Source organism: Mastigoproctus giganteus, chromosome 7, assembly GCF_048544385.1.
Source record: "Mastigoproctus giganteus isolate SK-2022 chromosome 7, ASM4854438v1, whole genome shotgun sequence".
Taxonomy (NCBI): Eukaryota; Metazoa; Arthropoda; class Arachnida; order Uropygi; family Thelyphonidae; genus Mastigoproctus; species Mastigoproctus giganteus.
The window spans coordinates 80,105,974-80,131,113 of record NC_143581.1 but is presented as its reverse complement, the minus strand read 5'-3'; the positions used below and the strand labels follow the sequence as shown (position 1 = coordinate 80,131,113).

General features: G+C 36.1%; 1 protein-coding gene across 1 annotated transcript in view; it reads left to right on the top strand.

Annotated features, from left to right (window-relative positions):
• Sgsh (N-sulfoglucosamine sulfohydrolase) overlaps nt 1-23,754 on the top strand; it is an 86,566-nt gene extending 62,812 nt beyond the window's left edge. The window contains exons 5-6 of the mRNA XM_090378356.1: nt 15,451-15,626; nt 23,029-23,754. Of these exons, the coding sequence (XP_090234482.1) occupies nt 15,451-15,626; nt 23,029-23,649 (797 nt within the window). The 3' untranslated portion in view covers nt 23,650-23,754. The remainder of the gene's footprint in view (nt 1-15,450; nt 15,627-23,028) is intronic.
• Nucleotides 23,755-25,140: the final 1,386 nt, after the last annotated feature.

Sequence of the window (25,140 nt, the reverse complement as noted above, 5' to 3'; positions counted from 1 at the left end):
ACCATTCTGCAACTTAGTGTTACTCTTAAAACCTAACCAAATGCCTGTTCCACATACCCAGAAATTGCGCTGGTCATCTGATTGGTTTTGTACAATCAGATGCCCACTGCGACTTCTATCATTTACCAGTATTCAACATGGCAGGCAAATAATTCATTTGAAATAAATACAGTACATGAAATTGCAGACACATTAAGTTGCTTATCTAGATCTGTGTTTTATATTTATATTTTGCAGTTATAAATTCTTTTTCTTCAAGTTCTCTGCCCTCAGGTAAGTTCAGGGCTCCATTGGCACCATGCTTCTCTGTGCTATACTTTTAATTCCTGCATACTTTCCTCTTATCATCCAATCCATCATTCCAATTCTCCTTGTCCTAGTAGTTTCCTTCCCACACATCTACTCCTGAATTCCTTTCCTGTACATTCTTTCTCTTCTCAACACATGTCCTATAAAACTATTTTGTCTCTTTCTTAATTCTTTACTAAAGTTCTCTCTTCTACTTTCCTCAAAATTTCATTACTCACTCTATCCACCCATTTCACCCTTTCCATTCTCCTCCACATCCACATCTCAAAAGGCCGCCTCCGCAGCCAGGTGGGAAGGAGCAGCAGTGCGTAGCACACGCTTCTTGATTAGACCGGGGTTCGAGCCCGTCACCACCAAATACAGAGGATGCGGAAAGGTCAGGGAATGACCACCGCATATCCCGGAGCAATATGGCCTTAGTTGCTAATGCTCCTAAAAACCAAATAACAAACAAACAAACAAACATCTCAAAAGCTTCTAGGTGTCTAATTTCCTCTTTCCCAGTGTCCATGTTTTGGAGGCATATAGCACAACAGTCCATATGAATATTTTCACCATTTACTTTCTTAATTCCTTCTTGAAATTTCTTCTCAATAGTTCTTTTCTATTACTAAATGCCTCTTTGCCCATTGCAATTCTTGTTTTTATTTCTTCCAGGCTTTTCCATTTTCTGTCATTATGCTTCCCCAGTACTTGTATCTGTCGACCTGTTCCAATATTATTCCATCTAATGTTACACTGATTCTTCTTCGTGGCCTCTTTCAAATTAATATTACCTTGGTTTTACTGCTGTTAATCTTCATATTTTACTCCTTTATTGTGCTGTTCAAGATGTCCAAGGAGCTCTGTAATTCTTCATTATTACAGAGCTCCTCCTTTATACCTCCTTTCAGCTCTTCGTTGAATTCTTTCATCAGTGCTTCTATGTGTGAATCAGGTGCATTAAGAATTTATGCAAATGAGGGGAACAAAGGGATGCTCTTACCAAGAAAGGCTTAAGTTCTGCGAATTGCAGCATCTGGAGACTAGATGCCTGCGAGGTGATGTGATTGAGGTGTATAAGGCATTGAATGGGTTGAGCAGGCTCAATGCAGATGGGATTCCCTCTTACTCAGATTACGAACCTGCGGGTGCATAGATTCAAAGTGAGGAAAGACAGTTGTACAATAGATGTGCAGAAATTTGCCTTTAGTCAGTGGGTAGTTGATTGCTGGAACAAACTTCCATTTCTCATCTCATTGTGGAAGGCGATAGCTTAAATAAATTCAAGGAAGAACTGGACAAACTTTTGGAGCGGATGGAGAAGTGAATGGGAAATGGATTTTTTTTTTTTTTTTGGTTGATGCCGTATAAGCTTGCTTTCTTGCCTCATATGCCACTACTAATGCTAATGCCTTTTCTGACTTTAGCAGTTTCAGTTGCCTCAGGTGAATGGAGTTTTTCAAAATTAAAATTAATCTGAAGTGATTTACGATCGACAATGTCTCAACAATGACTCTCTAATTTGGCAATAATTTCAATAGAAAATGATCTTTTGGAACAAATAAACATAAATGAAATAATTAATAAATTTGCATCTCTTAAAGCAAGGAAACAAATTCGTATAATTTTTTTTAACATTAATAATTTTTCTTTTATTTTATTATTGCAATAGAATAAGATTACTGTAATTTAGAATTTAAAGTTTATTTCCAGAATTTCAGAATGATTTTGTTATTTTTGCTTGTTTCATTATGTTATTTATGTGAGATTTGTTGTAATTCTTTTTTTTTTTTTTTTCAATAAATTAATAATAATTATTTACCCCTTATTTTATTTTTTTATTGAAATATTTTGGGGCAGCAAATTTGATTTCGCTTACTGGCATCACATAGGATTGCAGTGGCCCTGTATACAATTACTGTACTCGTTTACTAGAATAACATCGTAATGCATCAGAGAGGCTAAACTATACAAAACTATGGATATACAGGGCAATTAAAAAAGAATGATACACTTTTCATATGTTTATTTTTAAGTAACCAGTGTGCCTACAGTCATGTAATACGTAATATCTTTAGAACTCTTGAGAGGAAAGTTTTATTGAAATTGACACAGGAAACTGTTTTGCTCTTTTGCAAACAGGGATGACCCTTTTACAAAAATGGCAACTCCACATCAAAAGGCATTCTGTGTCCTAGTTTGCAAAGAAAAACTGTGTGATAGTGATGCAATAAACATTCCATACATTTCAGAACTGATACACCAACTGGGAGCAACATTCACCATTGGTATAAGCCATTTGAAAATGATGGTTGTATCTGTAAAAGGAAAAGCATTGGTCATCTGAGGATGACCAGTGCTTTATCAGAAGAGAAGTTGACCAAATTCAACAAACCTTCCAGCAAACTCCATGGAAACTGATGTACCAAGACAGACAAGGATATGGCATGCTCTGTGCAAACAATTATCCATGAAAGGTTGCATATTACAGTTGGTACAATCCTTAAAATCCAATGACAAAGTTAAACAATACGATTTCTCCAGATGAAGATGTAATCTGACATGGAAGATGGAGAATATGCAACCAGCCTGATCTTCAGTGATGAAGCAACTTGCCGGAATTTTTTGAATCCAGGCCTCTTTCACACAGTGGACAGAAACTATAAATTAATCTGCCACCCAATGATGGATTATGAAGTATGCATTCAACAAAGTTCATTTCCTATGCTGGTGATGTAAATACATGAGAGTTTAGAAAAAAAAAAAAAAAAAAACACTTAATTCTTAAATATACATGCTGAAAAATGATATACAAAATCTAGGATGATATTATAAATTATGCTAATAGCACATGGAACACACACTCTCAAATATAACAGCAAAAAACATGTTAATGAAAGCATTTATTAGTTTTTAAATTGTTAAATATATCAGTTCTTTTATTGCAAATGTTCTTGATTTTATTTCATATGTCTAATAAATTTATTTTACAGTTCATAGTGCATTATTGCATTTGTTTAAAACTAATCTAAAAAGTTTTAAGAAAATGCAGTTTTCGATTTTTTAATTAGATTTACTTTTAAATCAGGTAATATTTTTACAAATTTTTGACCCAGTCAGTTCTGATATTTAAATTAAAATGGCAGCATTTCTGAATTCCTTATTAAATTCTGTCACCAGACCAGTGGCTGGGTTTTGAAAATTTTTCTGCTTGGAATAGCTCACATTGTAAAAATGGTAATGAACCTTTTCCAGCCTACGTGCAAAAAATAAACAGAAACAAAAATGTATTAATTTTTGCATGCTACAGAAGGAGGGGGGGGACTACTAAAATTTATTAAATAGGTTTTATTGATATTATAAAATGGTAATACTATGCTGAATGTCTTTAATAAGAAATTTATTGCTGCATAATTTGTGTACACTTATCACTGTTGATGGGGCTGATAGAACATAAAACAAATTTGTCTTCAAATAAGAAATACTTTTATGATATAAACTATTTAAGAGTCCACATGCCCCTCATAGCATGTGTGCCCCTGGTGTTCTGGTAGAGATGGCTGTATCCAGTTTTTCAATGTGACACTTATTCCAAGCAGAAATGTTTTCAGAACATAACTTTAACCCTAGGGGCTCACATCTAGTGAGTATGGGCTTGGCACACCCAGGGTCCTGAGCTGGATATCATCATTCTTCTCTTTCTTGGTGATTCCCTTCTACTTCTGACTCCTGTTTTTTCTCTCTCTCTCTCTCTCTCTCTCTCTCATGGTAATTCAGTTTTTTTTGGTTTTTTTTGGCTGGTGCAGCATAGGTCTCAGGCTTCCTTGCACCATATGGCTAATAATAATAATAACTGCTAGCCTGATGATATAAATAATAATAAGTTAAGAACATCTCCATTTTAATTTGGGTATTGGGAATGAATGGGGTCAAACTTTTTCCTGACAGCAATAAATGTAATTTAAAATTTATCACATGGAAAAGTATATTTATTTTCTTAAGAAAATACACTTTTCCATGTATTAGTACAGTAAACCCCCGCTATTCGCGGGGGTTCCTAAGAAATGCCGCGAATACTGAGTTATGGCTCCCATAGTAATAAAGGGGTTCCGTTCCAAAGTATGAAATATATAAGAAAAACTAGTCTAAAATTTTGTCTATGTATGTATTATATGTACCTTCATAATATGACTATGTACATAGACAGTACATAGTGAAATGCAAGCATATGGCATCGAAATGAAAATAAGAAACAATTTAATATTAAATGTAATATTTATTAGAAATTTCAAACAAATCTTTCAAACCAGCGCCTTTGCTAGCTAAAACACTTATCCCGCCGGTGCTATCACCAGTTTCGCTAAAGTGTAGATAAAGGAGTTTTGCCTTTTCACGGATGATGAGTGAACTTAACGGAATTTTATTTTGAGTTCGGTCTTCTATCCACAGATTTAAAGCTTTTTCCATTTTTTCTAATTTAACTTCAAGAGTTACAGAGTAAAATTTTGAAGCAATTAGCCCGTTTTCACGGACACTACGGCGGATTTTTTCTTCCGATTTCTTGATTGATCATACTGTTAACTCATTGATTTTATAATGTTTTGCCACTGAGGAGACACTTTCACCATTAGAAATTTTGTCTAATAATTCGATTTTATTCGCTAATGTCATCACCTTCTTTGATATTTTCACATATCCCTTGTTATTGCTTACATGATATGCTTACAAAAGTGATAAATCTACCGAAAACGGTAGATTTATCACTTTTGTAAGCATATCAATTTATAAATTGATAAATTTATTAATTTATAAGCATATAAATTAAAAGAAATGACAAAACCTTCCATGACAAGCGCATAACACATACTGAACAAGGATTAGCGAGAAACATCCATCCACTGAGCACTGTTTTGACCGGGAAAGATAATTTTAGCCACCCCCATGTTTTTTTATGGCGGAAAATGTTCACGGTGCTTTAAAATTTACATTTTTTTAGGTTTCATTTTATATTAAATCAGCGACCACGAATACAGATACCGCGAATAGCGGGGGTTTACTGTATTAGTAATGGCCATATGGGGCAAGGAATCCTAAGGCTTATGCTACACCAGCCAAAAAAAAGAAAGAAAAAATAATAATAATAAAAAATTAAATAAAATAAATAATTAATAAATAATAAAAGAAAAGGAAATAGACAACCTATGCATTTCCCTCCTCCCATAGACAACTATCCAGCTGACCTTTCAATATCCCCAAACTGTCAGCCTCAACCAAATAGCCCATATTATTACCACATAATGTCATTCTAATATCTAATTAGATTACTCTTTATTTGAATGCACATTTGACAGATGTAAATTAGAACTTGCATTATATTTTTAATTCATCAAAAGTTTCTGTTAATGCAATGAGAGGGAAAAAATTAGTCTGTACTCTACCATAGTGGTGAGCTGTGAATATTTTAACAATGGGCTTGCAGTTTTTCCGACTTTATACCGAGTAAATTTGATCTGTCATGGAAGTGATGTCATCTGCGGCTTCCACTAGAAGTGCTTCCTACTACGCTCACACTACTAGTAGTGTGATTAGATCGCATAATGCATTTTTCGTGACCGGTATGATTTAGGGGAATGGACAGATGCAGCTTATTACCCCCTTAATCATGCGTATAAGTGAATGTGTAAAATGTTCCTAGGGCTATCTAAAAAAAAAAAAAAACTTAAAAAACTGGTCATCATGTCTCGCCTTACAATGTCTGGAGTGCTAACTTTTTAGAATTTTTTAATAGTGTGACATCATAATCATGCTTCCTGAAGTTACTACTGCAGTAAGTATGATTGCAACAATTTCTTTTTTGGTCTCGCATTTTTGTTACATTCCATTGTTAGGTTCCCCTAACAGCTGCGTATGTCACTTCAACTACAAGATCGGTACGTCAATCGGTGCTGTTTTACCGAGATATTTAGATACATTGCACTCGGAAGTGTACATCTCTTACTTTAGTTATCATAAATCCATTGTATCTTGTGTTCCAGAAATTATGAAAATCTGTGAATGATCAATAAAATATTTACAATAAAAAAGCTCTTTTATTTCGTAATCGATATATACAAATCCAAATACCTAAAAGAAACGCAAAAGATGTTTCTCATAAACCATCTACCATGCGTGCTCAGCACACGTGCAACTTTTTTATTCGTCTTTTCTTTAACTAGGGAAATATAATGAATACATTTTTTTCATGATAAAATTTTAATATTGCGAATAAAAAATAACATGAGATAATTCCCATATCACAAATAACATAAAACTATCACAAAACATTCCACAATATAAAAACAAATATTACATAAAAAAACAAACTTTCTAGAAAAAGTACACAAAAAATCACAGATTACATGAAAAAAAATTATTTCACAAATATTCAAGAAAAATTTATTCTAAAAATTGCCATATAGAATTTACTTCTTTATTAATATTTGTTGTTGATCTTCTGCTTTGCTCAATAGCTGAGCGATGATTTGACGTAACGATCCAGATCAAATTTAAGCAATGGTTTTCCATTTAGCTGTATGGTCTTCATAATCTGCAACGTGTTTAATTGTCACAGTATTATTCATTACACTGAAAGCTGAACTCAGCTGCAGTACTGCTAATTGTAATGGTTTCAAAGATATTTTCTGGCTTTCTTAATTGAAAAGGTAATTTCACTCGCTTTTAAAGAAAAACTGTCTTCGACAAAATCTCTAAAATCATTAATTTTTATTTCATATTTTATCAGAAAACTTAAATTTCTTTATTCGGTTTTCACCATCTTGCCACCAAAACGAAAGTTTTTTCACATTCCACGATTTCAGGTAGCATATGTTTAAAATTTCTTTCAATGGTATCGTTATTTTCTTTATTTTATTTAAAATCACCCTGTTGCATTAATAACTTATCCTGTAAGGATAAAACAGTGCATTTGATAACTTGTCACAAGGTAATTTTTTTACTTTCGATTTTGATTCTTTCAAATTCTTTCCACTTCAATATGCTCTCAATTTTAGCTTCATAATTTCCTTCAGAATTTTTCAAATTAGTAATAGCATTGATAGTTCGAATAATTAATTTATATGCTTTTACCATTGTGATTCTGTAAAGCTTCTGAAAGGTAAGTGAGCTCCTGCAGGATGTTGATCATTAGTGCTAAATAGGTAAGAAATTCCAAATTTAAAAGTCGATTTAATAATCCGGAATATTTAACTTCCGATTCAAAATGTTTGCACAAAGCAGGATGATTCCTCCAACCCACAATTGCCATCCACAAGCTACAAGCTGCTCATCGTGGCCCAAACACATGACCAATCTTTATAGTTTCCACATCAAGTTCTTTAGCAATCATCCTTAATTTGCGCTAGTTTTTTGGAGATTGGTAATACAGTTTTTTTTTTTTTTATTATTATTGCCTGTATGCCATTATATTTTAGAACATTTTCTACACAGTGAAAAGCTCAAAAAAGTTTCAAAATCTGCCAACATTTCATCTTCGTAAAGTTTATATAATATCTTAGTTGCCTCAATCACCCCTCTACATTGCTATTCTCACTAATTATTTGAATAGTCCAAAAAGTCGGAATCACACGGATATTCAGCTACTGTTACCATGTAAACATATACAGGAGAAATTTACTGGAAGGCATGGATCACTCACTTCTCCGAAAAACATATGCCTGTTTGTTGGAGTAAAGGGGAACCACAACACAGACCAGAGGCTATAATTTGTGTCAAGAATCTTCTTAATCCTCTGACCGGCTATGGAAAGCATATTGACTAGCGCGACTTCTCGGTATGTGACTGCATATGTTTTACGGACACCACTAACATTTTGAAACAGTAATCCCTTTCATCCTTAATTCGCACTTTCTAATTACCTAAATTGCCTAAAGGCCAGAGGTGAGAACAATGCGTACAAAGTTGTCTCTCCTAATCTGTTTGCTACATGGAAATTTTCTATGTTCAGCAGAAACTATTTTAAATGTAATTACCAAGGGGAATCAAAAAATTCACTATAAAGAAGTTCGTTAAACAGAGGTCTGACTGTAATTAAATCAAAAATGAAAAAAGAAATTAAATCAATTTTAATAAAGTCATTAAATTTTAAATTTTAAACACACAGTGGTCTAAATTCAATAAAGCTAATTAACACTTTATAGTCTACTACACCAGACATTTTATAATTAATTCCTATCCTTAAATAGCATCAAAACATCAAATTCACTGTACTTTAATATACTTCGTATCCAATTCTTAAAAGATACAGAAATTTATCTTCCTGTAAATCTCACCTATGCAAGGTTCATATTTGTTATTGAATTGTTTGAATTGAATTATTCTCCTCTACTTGCGTATAACTCGTAGATATGTACAAAGCACAAAGTTTCTCAAAATTAATAAAAATACTGTATATCAAAAATATATCGACAGTTTTGAACCACACGCACGAAGTACCAAAATCAGCTGCTGTGTATATGGTAACACTGTGTCAACTACCAACACGCCCACCTGCTGCTGCTTGTCTATGCCTGATCCCTCAGTTTTTTTGCTGTTCTTGCTCAAAGAAGGATCAGCATTTTTCCCTGTTACAAAAGTCGTTGGTTGGTTGAATTGTACGAGAGTGACCAGAGGATGTCTACAAAGATCGGTTTTGGACCACTAATGTGGAACTTAGTTTGGGAGGACTGGTTGTGCAAGGACTTCGAGCATTCATAGATGGTGGCATATGCTGATGATCTTGTGCTGCCTATTGAAGGAAATTCATGGACACAGCTAGAAACCAGGTCACAACAGGTTTTGCATGAACTTAGTACCTGGTGTAGGTTGCATAAACTGATTATGTCAGGAACCAAGATAAGGACAGTGGTCTTCAAGGGTCATTTTTCAAGTAAAAGACCCCCAGTTGTGAGACTGAATGGGTCGAGCCTACAATAGGCAAGGCAATTAAAATATCTGGGCATTATGCTTAATGAATCATTAACTTTCAACTCACACGTTAGATATCTATCTGAGAAGGTGAGGAAATTTATTGGGATGATTACTCAAATCACTAGGGTTCGCTGGGAAATAAAAGGTAAGGTGCTGAACTTACTATATGAATGTGTATTTATCCCAGTGGATAATGTATGGTGCACCAATTTGGTTTGAGCACGTAAGTTGAAGAATATTTTCTAGGAAACTCAATTCATTTTAAAGAGTAATGCTACTTAGGACGTGTATGGCATGCGGGACTGTGTCGACCTCGGCTTTGCAGGTTGTGACTGGCAAATTGCCTATTGATCTGCATTTGGTGTATTGTGCTTTAGCTTACTCCGTCTGCCATGGCATTCCCAGTTTTTTTATGAATATAGAGGTGGACATATTGGCAAATCCCAAGAAAGAAAAGGCAAAAATCTAGGACGCTCTGGTAAATGTCTGGCAGGAACGTTGGAGTGTTTGTGATAAAGGACGGCTTACACAAAAATTTTTCTCAGACATAAGAAATGCTGCATCGATAAAGTTTAAATGGTTTGCACCAAAATTACAAGCTATGTTCTTATTGACTGGTCTTGATTCAATTAATGCAAAGTTGCATGATTTAGGAATCACTGAAAGATTTATTTGCCATTGTGGTGAAAGAAAATCATGGGAACATATTATGTATAGCTATGAGGAGTATAGCGATCTAAGAGTTGAATTGGTATCTCGGGTGAGTAATCTCAATCTTAGGGCAGAAGGCTGAGAGACGATTCTACTTGGTAAACAGGAAAACATCTTGGCTTTCCAGTACTTTGCAACTGCTATATTTGTTAAGCAAAAGATAGTTCTCATCTGGAAGCTTTGGATTAGCTAGAATTCTGTGTGGTCATTCTGAATGGCTTTGCTTTGGTGGAGGCATGAGTTCACTGCAACTCAAGTTCCTTGTGCTGGCATTTCTGTTCTCGGCAACTCCTTTTGCTGCTGGCTTTCCTAAATGGAGTGCTTGATACAATAGATTCTGAGCAGATGTTACTTTTTTGGAGTGATCCAAAACCAGAGTTTGGACCCTGTCTAATATTTCATTATATTTATTTTTGTGTAATTTGATTATTTTCAGTTGTATCTCTTTCAGTCATGGCAGTCTTTCCCTTCCTGTAGTTGGGCAAACAGGAGAGGGTGTATATTGGAATACTGCTAAATTATCTGTAAATGATGGCAGGGTTTGCCATAGACTGCCTTAATTAATAAATGTAATGTAAATGTTACAAAAGATATTATTTCCCTAACGTGGCCCCAAAGCAAAAAAGAAGGAAGAGCAGTAGTGGTAAATGGCACTCTGACACTACATGGGAAATGAAATTAGACATTGTAAAACGAGTGGAAAAGGGTGAGAATTAAGTTGATGTATCACTTGTGTTGGACTTGAGTAACTCTACCTTGTACACAATTTTCCAGGACAAAAAGCAATTTCTTGAACATGTAAAGCATTCTGTGCCAATGCAATCGAATAATAAGTAAGCAAAGAAGTCCAGTCATTGAGGATATGGAGAAACTTTTAAGTGTGTGGCTGGAAGATAAGAAACAAAAATGAATGTCGTAATCTACAGCTCATCAAGGAAAAGCAAAAAGTTTATTTGAAGACAATAAAGAGCAAACGTGGTGAAAGTGCTGCTCAAGAGACCTATAATGCAAGTCATGGATGGTTTCAGCACTTTGGAGACTACAATGTGTACAGAAAGGATAGAAAGGGAGGAGTGGTCATGCTGTTAGTTAAGAAATACATAAAATCTAAGGAAGTGCATTCGGTTGACATGGGTGGACAGTGCAGTGTTGAATCAGTTTGGTGAGACATAAGCAGTGGGAAAGCAAAAGTGAGAATAGAAGTGTGTTATGGGCCTAATGACTCTGATGAATACAATGAACAACTGTACAGAGATATAGAGTGGGCCAGTAAATCAGATTGTCTTATAATGGGGGATTTTAATTTCCCAGATATTGACTGAAACTTATGGGTTGGTCACTCGCACACTAGCAAGACTTTTGTGGATATATTCGATGATAGTTTTTACAGCAGATGTTCAAGAGGGAGTAATACTCTTAATTTTATTATCAGTAGTGATTATTCATGCATTAAGAATCTGCAGATAAAGGCACCATTAGGCGGCAGTGATCACAGCATACTAATGTCGGATTTACTCAAAGATGTAACTACCATCAGGGGTAAAGGAAAGGGTTTTTGCTTCTGTAAAGGTGACTACAATGGTCTGAGAAGGTTTTAAATTCTATACAATGGGAACTGATGATATCACCAACACCAAATTCTAAACAGGAAGCATTCAAGGAAATAATCTTGGAAGCTACTAAGCTCTTCATACCAACTAAGAAATACTGTTAAAGTTTAGGGATAAAATGGATGGCAGAGAAAAAAAAATGCATGTCATATTAAGCAAAGGCATATTAAGAGAAAACTTTGGCAAAGAATGCAAAGAAAAAGTGTAAAGACTTCTTTATTTATGTAAACTCTAGAAGGAAGGGGATGAATCAGTTTGGTCCACTTGTTATTGATGGTTCAACTATTGATGATCCTGCTCAGATAGCAAACAAACTGAATGAGTATTTTGCATCTACATTCACACATCAGGAGTTATTCAGGAAGGGGGATGCCAGAAGCTTTTCAAACTCTAACAGGGAGTTAAATGATTTTGTAATAACTGGGAGCAAAGTGGAGGAGAAATTGATGAAGTTAAAAATAAGAAAGGCACCTGGGGTGGATTGAATCTAGCCGGTTATATTAAAGGAAGCAGCAAAGGAAGTAAGCAGGCTCTTATCTATGATTATGAGAGCTACCAGAAGGTCTCACAGAAGGTCTCCATGGACTGGAAATGTGCAAATGTATCCCCAATTCACAAAGGGGAATCGAAAGGTGACATGAATAATTACAGACCTGTCAGTTTGACTTCTGTTCCAGGGAAGATAATGGTGTCACTGGTTAAAGAAGCATTGCTGGATCATCTAGACAAGACTGCAGTTGTAGTTCAGAAATAGCATGGGTTCGTTAAGGAAAAGTCTCGTCTGACCAATTTGATCGGATACTATGATATGATCACAAAGGAACTGGATGCAAAAAATAATTTTGATATCATATACTTGGACTTTAGGAAAGCTTTTGATACTGTTGCACATGGAAGACTACTGTACAAATTGGAGCAGTATGGCATTAAGGGCAAGTTGCTGCTATAGATAAAGAGATGGTTGAGTGGGAGAAGACAGACAGTGGTAATCAATGACCACTGCTCTTCATGGACTAATATTATTAGTGGAGTCCCCAGGGTTCAGTGTTGGGCCCACTGTTGTTTTCTGTATTTATCAATGATATTGATGAAGGTATATCAGGCTTAATGTCCAAGTTTGCAGATGATACAATGGTTGGTAGGGTTGTTGATGACAGTAAGGATAGTACGCTACTGCAGTAGGATCTACAAAAGTTGAGCAGATGGACTGAGAGTTGGCAACTGAAATTTAACATTGACAAATGCAAAGTACTGCATATGGGTAGCAGTTACCCAAGAGTAACATACCAACTATGCGATACTGCGCTCAGGATGGTGGAGAATGAAAAAGACCTAGGGGTAAATATGCAATCAGATATGAAGTTTTCTGAGCAGTGCAGACAGGCTGCAAGAGTAGCCCGTGGGGTCTTGTCAATGATATATAGGAATTTTGCTAGCAGGGATAAGGAGGTAATTATCCCCTTGTGCACAGCAATGGTCAGGCCACACCTTGAGTACTGCATACAAGTCTGGAGGCTTCATTTTAGGAAAGATGTAGAGCTGCTGGAACAAGTACAGAGAAATGCAACGAGATTAGTGAGTGGAACAAAGTGTTGCTGTTACCAAGGAAACTCTTTTAAGTTCTGCAAATTGCAGTGTCTGGAGACTAGGCACCTGCAAGGTGATCTGATTGAAGTGTATAAGGCCTTGAATGCTTTGAGCAAGCTCAATGCTGATGAAATTCTTCCTCTTGCTCAGATTACTCACCTGATGGGGCATAAATTCAAATTGAGGAAAGACAGTTGTAGAATAGTTGTGTGGAAATCTGCCTTTAGCCAGCAGGTGGTTGATTGCTGGAACAAACTTCCATCTGTCATGGAAATTGACAGCTTAAATAAATTCAAGGCTGAACTAGATAAACTTTTGGAGTGAATGGATGAATGAAACGGGAAGATTTTTTCAAGGAGTGGTCCCACAAACATTTCATACCACAAGTAGAAAAGTACCATGCTGAAAACAATCTGCCATTCAAAATCCTGTTAGTATTGGACAGTGCTCCTGGCTATCTACCTCACCTGGGTGATTTTCTTTCTAATGTCAAAGTGGTGTACCTGCTTCCCAATACCATCTCTCTCTCTCCTAGCCAATGGATTAGGGAGCTGTTGCTACATTCAAGGCTTATTACAGATGAAAAATTGGCTAAGGTAAAGAAAGCCTGTACGAGAAACACGCAAAAGTTTGACGAAAGTTACCGGTGAAAGTACTTTGTCGTAATAGCATTTGTATTGTTGCTCACTCAGTAAACAGAAGGTGGATATTATCGGTTTGGAGTGGAAGTTGAATCCCACGGGGAGCTTGAAACCCTCCCGACCTGGAGGGGAGTAACCTGACCTTTTTTCTTTAGAATCACTAATTGAATCACGAACAGAATCATATTGGAAGTTCTGGCGTTGTAAAAAATGTTTGTAACGTAGTTTCACCAGTAAACATTCTCGAAAATTGCCGTGCTTCTCGTGTGGGTTTCTTTGCCTTTTTTTTTTTTCTTAATAAACAGTTTATCCACTAGTCCATCAGTGATTCTAAAGAAAAAAGATCAGGTTACCCCCTCCACTTTGGGAGGGTTTCAAGCTCCCCTTGGAATTAAACTTCTACTCCTGACCGATAACACCCACCATCTGTTTACCGAGTGAGCAACAATATAAATGCTGTTATGGCAAAGTACTTTTACTGGTAAATTTCATTAAACTTTTGCATGCTTCTTGTGCAGGCTTTCTTTACCTTAGCCGAAAAACTTTTAAGGAAGCCTTAACAGAAAGAGATGGTAGAATGACCTTAAAGTAGTTTTGGAAGGAATATAACATCTATGATGCAATCAAGAATATAGATGCTGCCTGGCATGAGATAACATCATCAAATATGAATGGGATCTGGAAGAAACTCACTCACTCCACAATTTGATCATGACTTTCATACATTTGGAGAGGTAGAGTCAGTCTTGAAAAATGTGGATCTCGGGGTTGAGGAAGAGTGTGTTTACCAATTGTTGGAAAGCCACTCTCATGAGCAGACCAACGAGGATTTCTTCGAACTTGAAAAAAACAGACACAGCAGGAGGCCACTAAAGAAGAAGTTGTTGAAAAAAATTTCACCTGAAAGCAGCTACCTGAAGCTTTTTCTTTAATAGATAAAGGACTATCATCTTTTGAGTTCAAGATCGAGAGGTTCACCAAAGTGGCAACAGGTGTAAACAATGCCATTGCCTGCTACAAACTAATCTACGAAGAAGAAGAATACTGTGCTGATTAAAATCCATCAGTTTTTCAAGAAAGCGGACATTAACATATGGCATCCACCTCCACAGGTAGTACTACGAAGAGTAAATCTGCTCCCAGATCACCAGAATCTGTGTCATCAAAAGTTTATGATCCTCCATCTCCATAACATCGACAATAATGTGAGCAAATTAAACTCTTGTTTATTTTTGGTGTTGTATATTGTATCTTGTTTATATGCTATACTGTTTACAGGTATTAGAATAAATTACTTTGGAATAAATACTCTACTCTACCTTATTATTCATTGTGTGTTTTTTCTGCCTCATTTAACTCAGTTACACATTGTAAAATGCTGTAAACAATACTTTACATACAGCCTGGTGAAGTTTGTTGGGGATTATAATCTCGGTGAGTTGTACTGTACTGAACGTGTATTTCTTATCTACAAGACCAGAGTTGGACTGACTTACATGAATAAACCAATCAGGTACGTAAATTGAGGAGTGCCTTTATGCATATACTCAGTATAAGTGTAATAATATCCTGCTTGATTTATTTTTGTAAAACATATGTTCATCTTATTTTTAAACATACAATCTGATAGTGTGAATTTTTTAAAGGTGTTGGGTTACTTCTGCAAGAACTGAAAGACCATGAGGTTTTGAATCATACTTTGATTATATACTCTTCAGATAATGGTATACCATTCCCTAGTGGACGAACTAATCTTTACGATCCTGGATTGGCAGAACCAATGATGGTATCCGATCCATTCCATAAGGACATGTGGGGAAAGGTAAGTTACATGTGTTAACAGAAAAGTAAATCTATGCCATCTATAAAGTTCACATACCTTTGGAGACTTCATTTGAAGAAATTACAGTATTCAATATTTGCCTATTTTATATACACCAGGACTAATATGATGGCTAATTTTATATACATAAGGCCTCTCATATGATGGCTAAAACAGTAGTGACTGTTATACCTGTTTTATTCATTCTTTATACATGAAAGACAAAATACATACTGGACCCCTAATCCAGAGTTTGGAACAAGAGGCATTTTTGATTTTGGGAATTCTTGGATTTCAGGTCCTCAGCAAGAAATATCTGGTTGTACAATCTGTTATGAAAGAATTAGTCAGCTAAGCTGTCTGGGGGCTATCCTGAGACTGATGATAATGGGCTGGCAGTTGAAACCTGTGCAGAAACAAATAATTTAACCCTTATCCACGATGCAAAACTATCAGTATCCTTCAACAGCAGAAGATGGAAGCAAGGACAACCCAGATCTTATCTTTGTAAGTAAAATCATTGGACAACAATGTGCAGAAGCCATCTGTGATCTAATCCTTCACACACAGCACAGGCCCATTATGTGCCAGAATTTTGCTTCAATTTTCCCAAAAATGCTCCCCTTTAGATGCCGTTTCAACTTTAAAAAAGCAAACTGGAGAACATTTGCTACCCTGTTGGAGAATGCAGTTACTATAATCAACCCAAATCCAGATAACTACAACTCCTTTCTTGAAGCTCTCAAAAGGATCTCTAGAGAAAGCGTACCAAGAGGATATAGGACAGTGTATGTTCCTGGACTATCTGACAAAACCACCAAATTGCTCCGGAAATATACACAACTTTTTGAGACCAACTCATTTGATATAGAAACCATTGAGGCTGGAGATCAACTAGTGATGGCCATGGCAAGCAAGAAAAGTAATCAATGGATTTATCTCCTGGAAAACCTGGACATGTCAACGGATAGTCGTACTGCATGGGGACTTATGGCAAAACTCAATAATGATCCTACGACCCCAAAGCAATATGTGAACGTGATGAATGCTAACTAAATTGCACATGAACTTTTCATGAATGGAAAGACAAAGAAGAAAATTCGGAGTACAGTCAGTCCTTGTATAACACGTGTTTACACTACAAGAATTCGATCATACACGATTTATAAATAGGGGAACTATATCGTATATAACACAAACCGAATTCGCTTATGCATGATTCACCTTTGTGTTTACAAGAAATGGCAGTCGGACGCGGAATCACCCCCAACTGAACGCAACATGATAGGAATGAAGAGAAGATTCTGAAAATGTATTTATGTTTTTTATATCAGTGAAGGGAAACACATTTCACCATAATAACGTAAAATTTCAGCTATCAGTATTATCGCAAATGCAAATAGATCGACTTTATTACCAGTTTATAACAGATTCCACTAGCAGGAATGCAACTGGAAATTGTTTTTATTGTTTTATGGTAATAACCTCCAGAAATGTGCTTTAGTAAAATGTGAGCTAGTGAGGTGTTAATAGAGTTGTCTCTGTCTTTACAGTGATTGTTTATTCAGCTGCTACATGCGCACAGCTTTGTTTATGTGAATCAAGCATGCCTCCTTATTTTGTAATTGTGCTTTATTCCCTAAAAATGAGTAAAATACTTAAAAGGTGTGAAAAGGAAGCATCCTGGTGAAGAAACTACAGGTTCAGAGACAAAAAGAAAAGCAATGTCGATAAACAGAGGTGGACTGAATCAAAAATTCTTACCCGGGAAAATTTGTAGTAGCTTCACACTAGCGTTTATGATCAAAATCACACCGGTCCCCTGATAAGGCTTATGGCCAGTCCGCCTCTGTCGATAGAGAAAAAAATATGAAATTGTGAAATACTTTGAGCGAAATGAAAGACCATGTGATATTGCACGTGCTACAGGCCTAAATGAGGCAACGCTGAGAATTACAAAGCATGCAGAGAAAATAAAAACTTTCATAGCAGGAACAACTCAAAGTGTAATTAAAATCCAGATTAAGACACAAAGAATTGGAAGAGATGGAATGGCTGTCATCTGTTTGGATAGAAAATAAAACAAAAAACAAGTTTGCTTACGATAGAAGCAAAAGCATTAGCAATATTTTATTACGTAATAGTCATAAAAAAATACTTACGTATTTTCTTACGATTATTTATTGTTTTTGGTAATGTTTTGGTTACAAATGTGTGTTCAATCTTGGGTGATCAGCACCTAACCCTATTTTTCCCATAGGGCCTGTTTATATTGCACGATTTTGCATTGCACGAGAGTTTCTAGGAACACAACTATTGTGCTATACGAGGACTGACTGTATCAGGAATGACAAGAGCCTTCCTCCCAAAACTAATGAGCTTAGTGAACCCTATACTCTTTTGGAACTTGAATCTGGCATTCATGAGTTAAAAACAGGGATGGCTGTGGGATTAGATGACATCCAAAATGAACAAATTAAACACTTTGGAGTCTGAATCAGGAAGTGGGTTGTTGACCTATTTAACATAAAGAATGATATTAGAGACTATTGCCTATGGTTACATGTATAAGATGTGTATGATTGATTTTTTTAAGAAAATTGCTTGTTTTGGGATGCTAACTTGTAAATAATGATAGTTATTATTAATTATAGTGACAACTGTCCACTTTTAACTCTGTTCCTGTTTTCTGTTACTGAAAATGGAATGGACTTCTCTTCCATTTCAGGGGATGCCTTCATCTTCTTCCCCTTCTTTCTATCCTCTTTCCTTCCCTACCAATCCCCATACTTCTCCCTCTACAAACTTCTCCTTTCATAACTTTTTTCCTTGAAGTCTCCAGCTTGTCTGGATACCTCAAGGATTTTGTGATTTCAACTATCAAAATCACTTCAGTAAGTGATTTTGATAGTTGAGCCTGGCTGCTTCCATATGGCTAGAGATGGGAGTCAGGGAGCAGGGAACCAGGTGTTCCCTGCCCCCTGGTAGCAAAATGCCAGGCACTGGCATACAACATTCAACAGAACATACACTAAACACATGTACCAGCACTATGTCCTTACAGATGCACCTGGTTACTGCCATAAAAACAATATTGTCTCAAAGAATGTCAGGTTTCAAAGATATGGTAAAAATCTAACATCCTAGCCCTAAATTTAAAGTCATAGCCAAGATATGGAGAAAATCTAAAGTCATACTAAAACCAGGGAAGGATGAAAACAACCCAAATAACTATAGATCTATTGACTTGCTCTGTTATTTATATAAACTCTTCGAACGTATTCTTTTGAACCACCTTACACCCTGTGTGGACCCGAAACTAATCTAAGAACAGGCAGGATTTAGACCAGGAAAGTCCTGCACTAGCCAAATCCTTAATCTAACCTACCCTATCAAGGATGGCTTCCAACAGCTGAAAATTACAGGCGTTATTTTTGTGGATCTTGCTGCTGCATATGACACAGTCAACCATAAATTACTACTGACTAAGATTCAGCAAATGACCAAGGAAAATAACATTACTAAAATGATTGCTACCCTGTTACAAAACCGCCCTTTCTTTGTTGAGTTCCAACTTAAACGAAGCAGATGGAACACCCAACCTAATAGTCTACCTCAAGGTAGCAACCTGTCACCCATCCTTTTCAACCTATATACAAATGACCAACCATTACCCACACAAACTGGATCTTTTATTTATGCAGATGACCAAGCTCTGGCTGCACAGGAAAACTCATTTGAAGAAATTGAGGGTAAACTGGCCACAGTACTCCAACAACTCCCAAACTACTATCAAAATAATCACCTGACACCTAACGACACAAAGAGTAAGATCTGTACTTTCCACCTGCAAAACAACCTCGCCAGCAAAAGGTTGGACATTAAGTGGCAGGGTATTGCCTTGGAGCATTGTGATGCCCTAAAATATCTGGGCATCTCACTATACCAAGCCTTGACATACAGGAAACACTGTGAAAACATTAAACAGATTGCTACATGCAACAATCTTCTAAAAAGACTGACAAATTCAAAATGGGGTGCACAGCCTAATACCTTAAGAGAAACTCACTTGGCATTATGCTACTCAGCTGCCAAATATGCCAGCACAATGTGGTACCACTCCACACATTTTTTTTTTTTTTTTTTTTAATGTAAACCCCAAACACGAGAGTTGTTAGAACCTATAGTGTTTAGTACCGTGCTGGGGTTGGAGGTTGAGAAGACGAAAGAAGATATTTGTTGACATTGGACTTAAACTTCTGTAGACTGTAATTTTCAGGAAATACTTATGAAGGAAGGTTGTTCCAGAAAACGGCAGTTGAATGAATAAACGAGGAAGATGAAAAGTTGGTTCTGTGAGTTTGAAGTTGGATAGTAAATGGATGTTGGCTGGTGGCGGCACGTATTCGGACTGTTTTGAAAGAGACAGCAGGAATTATAGAAGCTAATTCAGAAGAACAGTGCCCATGCAAGTATCTGTAGAAGAGGCATGCAGCAGAAACAGTACGTCTATGAGACAGCGAGTGCAGAGACTCTGTTAGAGATGAGTCATTAATTAACCTAACTGTCCTCTTCTGAATGGAATCAAGAAGCCTGAGAGAGGTTTTGGGGGCACCACCCCAGATGTGGGAACAATATTCCATGGCAGGACGGATTTGCGATTTATACAGAGTGAGCAGCTGTTTGGAAGAAAAGTAATGCCAAGAGCAAAAGAGAAAACCAAGTTTTTTAGATGCAGAAGAAGCAATATTTGTAATGTGCTTGTGCCAAGAGAGATTAGAAGTCAGGGTAATCTCCAAAAGAGATATATCATTTTGCCTAGAAATCGGAGTGTCACTAAAGATAAGCATAGGAGCAGAAGAATCCTTTTTGCGAGATATAAGACAAGACTGAGTTTTAGAAGGGTTGAAATCAACTAAGTTGTCTTTGCCCCACTGGAGAATTACCTGAAGATCGGCATTTAAGGAATTGGTAGCAGATTTTCGAGAAGTTGAAGCTGATTGAGCAGGACAAGGATTCTCAAAATGGAAAGTGGAATACAATGTGCTATCATCGCCAAAACTATGGATAGGATTTCCAGTCAATGGAAGAAGGTCATTAATATACAAGAGGAAAAGAGTGGGGGAAAGAACTGAACCTTGGGGGACACCGGCATTAGTGGAGAAGTAAGAAAACAGAGAGCCATCTACCATCACCCTCAGTGAGCGACCAGAGAGAAAACTGGATAACCAATTACTAAAAACAGTTGGAAAACCATAAGATGGAAGCTTGTTTAGAAGACCTTTATGCCAAACACGATCGAAAGCCTTTGAGATGACAAGAGCAACTACTTGTGTTTCACCAAACCTTTCAATTGATTTAGTCCATAAATGGGTAACATAAGCCAGAATATCACCAGTGGATCGACACTGACGGAATCCATACTGGCGATCGTTGATCAGACGGAAGGTTTCTAGGTAGTTTAAAATTTGGCGGTTAATTGATTTCTCCATTACTTTAGAAAGAGTAGAAGTAATTGCAATGGGACGATAATTGGATGGGAGGGATTTGTCACCCTTTTTAGGAACTGGCTGGATATGAGCAAATTTCCAGGAAAAGGAAAAACACCTTTGGAATAAGAAAGTGAAAAAAGGCGGCAAAGAATAGGAGTAAGCTCAGGAGCACAGGTTTCGAGAACAAAACAAAACTTTTATTAATTCTGTTGGTGGGGGTGGGTGGGCACATTATTGTGTTTTTCTCTTTTTATTATAAACAAAATATAAACATGAAACTGTTGATCTCTTCCATATGCTAATTAATAAAATTAAAATTTAACATCAAGCATACCTCTACTTTATATTTCTATATATTTAATATACAAGAGGTGATGGAAAAAAAGATTGAGACAAATTAAATTAAAAATATAAAACTTTGTTCCTTCCTTTAACTTAGCTGCTATCTAGTTGAATACACTTGTCCTGGCTTGCCACCAATTTTCAAAACACTTCAGAGCAGCCAAAAAGACAATGGATTCTCTAAAGTGTACAAGGAAAAATAACCTTTTAGTTCATCCTCTTAGGAAATAGAAAAAAAAAGCCACAAGAGACAAGATCCAGACATCGGGGAAGGTAAGAAACTGTGTTGATACTAAACTCATAATGTACCATCCCCAATAATTGAGGCTTTGTGCATGCTTGGGTTGTTGTGCTGTGGTATCAATCCAGACATTTCAAACATTATTCATATACAGCACTTCTTTCAACAGTATAAGTGTAAATACTACCTTTCACATCAAAAAAGGCAATCCTATGCTAGGCAACAGACTTCACTGATCATGCCTTCTCTGGAGGAGATATGCTATGCCTCCACTGCAAACTTTGTTACTGCCTTAGGCAATCAGGGCCAGATTTATGTATAATCTAAACAAGGTATAGCTTTGAGCATCACATTACAAGGAGCCTCGCTCCATCTTAAAAAATCCTTTTTTAATATTGTCACCGGTGAACTAAGAGAGAAGGGCCTCATACATGTTAAAGCTTAGGGAAACAACAAGTTTAAATCCGGCCCTGTAGGCAATGACAAAGTTTTCAGAGGAGTAGCAAGATTTTACAGAACATTCAAGTTAGTCTCTATGTAGGAGGAGATTCTGAGTAAAACTCAGTAATATTTAATTGGAAATTAATTTGCAGAGATATTTCACTGAGGGGTCTGTTGGACCAAATGCCACTATTGTCTAATTAAAGAAAATTAAGAAAGTTGTAACTAGGATACTTTCAAATAAAGTTTTTATTTAAAGATATAATGAGTTAAAACTAGTGATGGGCATAATCAAATGATTAATAATTAATTGATTATTTCAAATAATTGAAATAATCATATGCAAATAAGTTAACTGTGAAATCAACAAAAAACTTAAGAAGGGGAAAATATGAGAGTGTAGGGTTCGAACCAGTGTTAACAAAAACTAAAGTGCTGTTACAACTCAGGCAATAATTCCATTCTCTCTCTCTCTCTCTCTCTCTCTCTCTCTCTCTCTCTCTCTCTCTCTCTCTCTCTCTCTCACGACTTCATAATCAACTAATTTGCATATAACTGATTATAAAAATGTGACAGTCAATTACTGCCCACAGTCGATTATAACTCTATTACAACTGGGCAATTTTAAAGACCAAATAACTATGAACAAAGATGAGGATTAAAATTATTCTCATCCAAGTAGCACAGGTTAAAATTTTGGATTTCACTTATTTTTCATTTTTTTTGTTTGTTTCTTTCCTTAGCAGGTATTTCCTGTATTGCATAGCACCATACCATTATCAGGGCTGTTTATAATGTGGAAATAATGATACAACAGTTATCAGAATTCTTGTGTATTGATTTTATTTCATTATAAAAATAATTAATGGCATTCTCATTTTTCTAGATCATTAGTGACTTTGTAAGCCTCGTAGATATCACTCCAACTATTCTAGACTGGTTTTCAATCAGTTATCCCAAATATAAAATATTTAGTAATAGATCTGTCACACTTACAGGAAAGTCTATACTCCCAGCCCTCAGAAATGATGTTCTGAAGTCAAAATCAGATAAAAATGTAGCATTTGCTAGTCACAGTCTTCATGAAATAACAATGTACTATCCCATGAGAGCTATACGTACAACAAACTTCAAGTTGATTCATAATCTCAATTTTAAGATGCCATTTCCCATTGATCAGGATTTTTATTTATCCCCAACCTTCCAAGATCTGCTGAACAGAACACATTTCAAAATGCAAACAAAGTGGTACAAGAATCTGACTAATTATTATTACCGACATCAGTGGGAACTCTATAATCTCAATAATGATCCAAAGGAAACAAACAATGTAATTAGAAATATCAGTTACAAAACTGTGGTAACTGAACTCAAAAAACAGTTGTACGGGTGGCAAGAAGATACAGAAGACCCATGGATTTGTTCTCCTGGTGGTGTATTAGAAGATTTGGGTAATTTCAAGCACAATCCTCAGTGTATGCCCTTGTTCAATGGAGTGAACCCTTAACTTTTAATTGCCAAAATTGTAGAAATGCAGTCACATCTTTTGAATTTTCTCTTTTAAATAAATAAGAGGGAAAAAAAAAAAAACCACGACAAGTGTTATTCTTTATTTACCCAATTTATTCCAAAGGGCAAATTGTGCCATTGTAATGTTTTTCTTAAATTCTGCAATAAATTAATATGAATCTCATTCTTGTAGCCACTATTACTTAATGATGTAGTATCTAATTTTTTGCCAAGGCAGAGAAAAATCATACATGTTAAAGTGTGACCATGATTACAACTAATTAAGACCCAAACAGATTGCCACAGCTCAACAATTAAAGTTGCCAACTCTGTTCCACAAGATTTACAAATTTTGATCAGGTGGTGGTACTGGGCCTTTCCAGATCTGGTAGAAAAGGCCCAAGTTCAAATCCTGACAATGATACCACACTCAGTGGCTGAGTTAGCAAGTTTCAGGAAAGGATCGGGTGATCCCAAGTAACTTTTATATGAATATTTTTTATATTCTTTTTTCTTTGTACAAAACCTTTGCTGTCCTTCCACTGCTTAGTTTCCACACACCAAAATGAACATATTGTGCTTTGCCTGCATCTTTTAATTCCGCCATTTCTGTTTTTCCCGCAGCAGTATCTGATGGATGCAAAAAATTACTAATTGACAAAAAAAAAACTATATACCAGGTGGTTATAAAATAAGTTTCCCTATTCGGGAGACCCTATTGTCAAAACAGTTATGTGTAGACATATGTTGTGTCTTACGCAAGGCGGCCCCTAAACGTTAGTTTATCTCCACTATGGTTCTCTGTGATGATGTACAAGACTATACAATGGCCAGAAATGAGTGTAGTGTTATGTTTGCATACTGCGTGTGTTGTTGTGTTGTTTAGCTGTTTCTAGCCACTTTGCTACCAGGAAGCAGCGATCACCAGGAAGGTTGCTTCCCAGTACCCATCCACACCACGAGGAGGCGGGTCCAACTATACACATACTAAACTAAATGTAATATTTCAAGCACCCATAGGAATAAACGCAAGTCTTATGGGTTTAGCAGTCTCCTATAATCACGTACGGTGGTGAATACCACAAAGAATCCCGCATTCACTGCAGAAAGTGTAATAGCAATGGATGCCAGCAGTTCCCATACCCAGGAAGCCCAAATCTGGGTACAAGCAGTTTAAAATCCCATCTCTAATAAACTGGAGACCAGCAAATCGTGCCCCCTAAGGGACTAGCAAAAAAAAAAAAAAAAAAAATTAATGGACAAAATATTATTACGTTTCTAAAAATAAATAAATAAAATAAATAATAATAATAAATTAATTAGATAAAATGTTAAAATAATGATTATTATTAAAAAAAAAGTAGCTTTGTTGAGTATAGAAGTCAGCTCAGCAATCCACGTCGTCTGTTGAAAACCTGTGTGGCAAATTCCTGTAGAGCTGAGAAGGCATTTTGATTTGCAATAAGATATCTTTCATTTCCAGGAGACA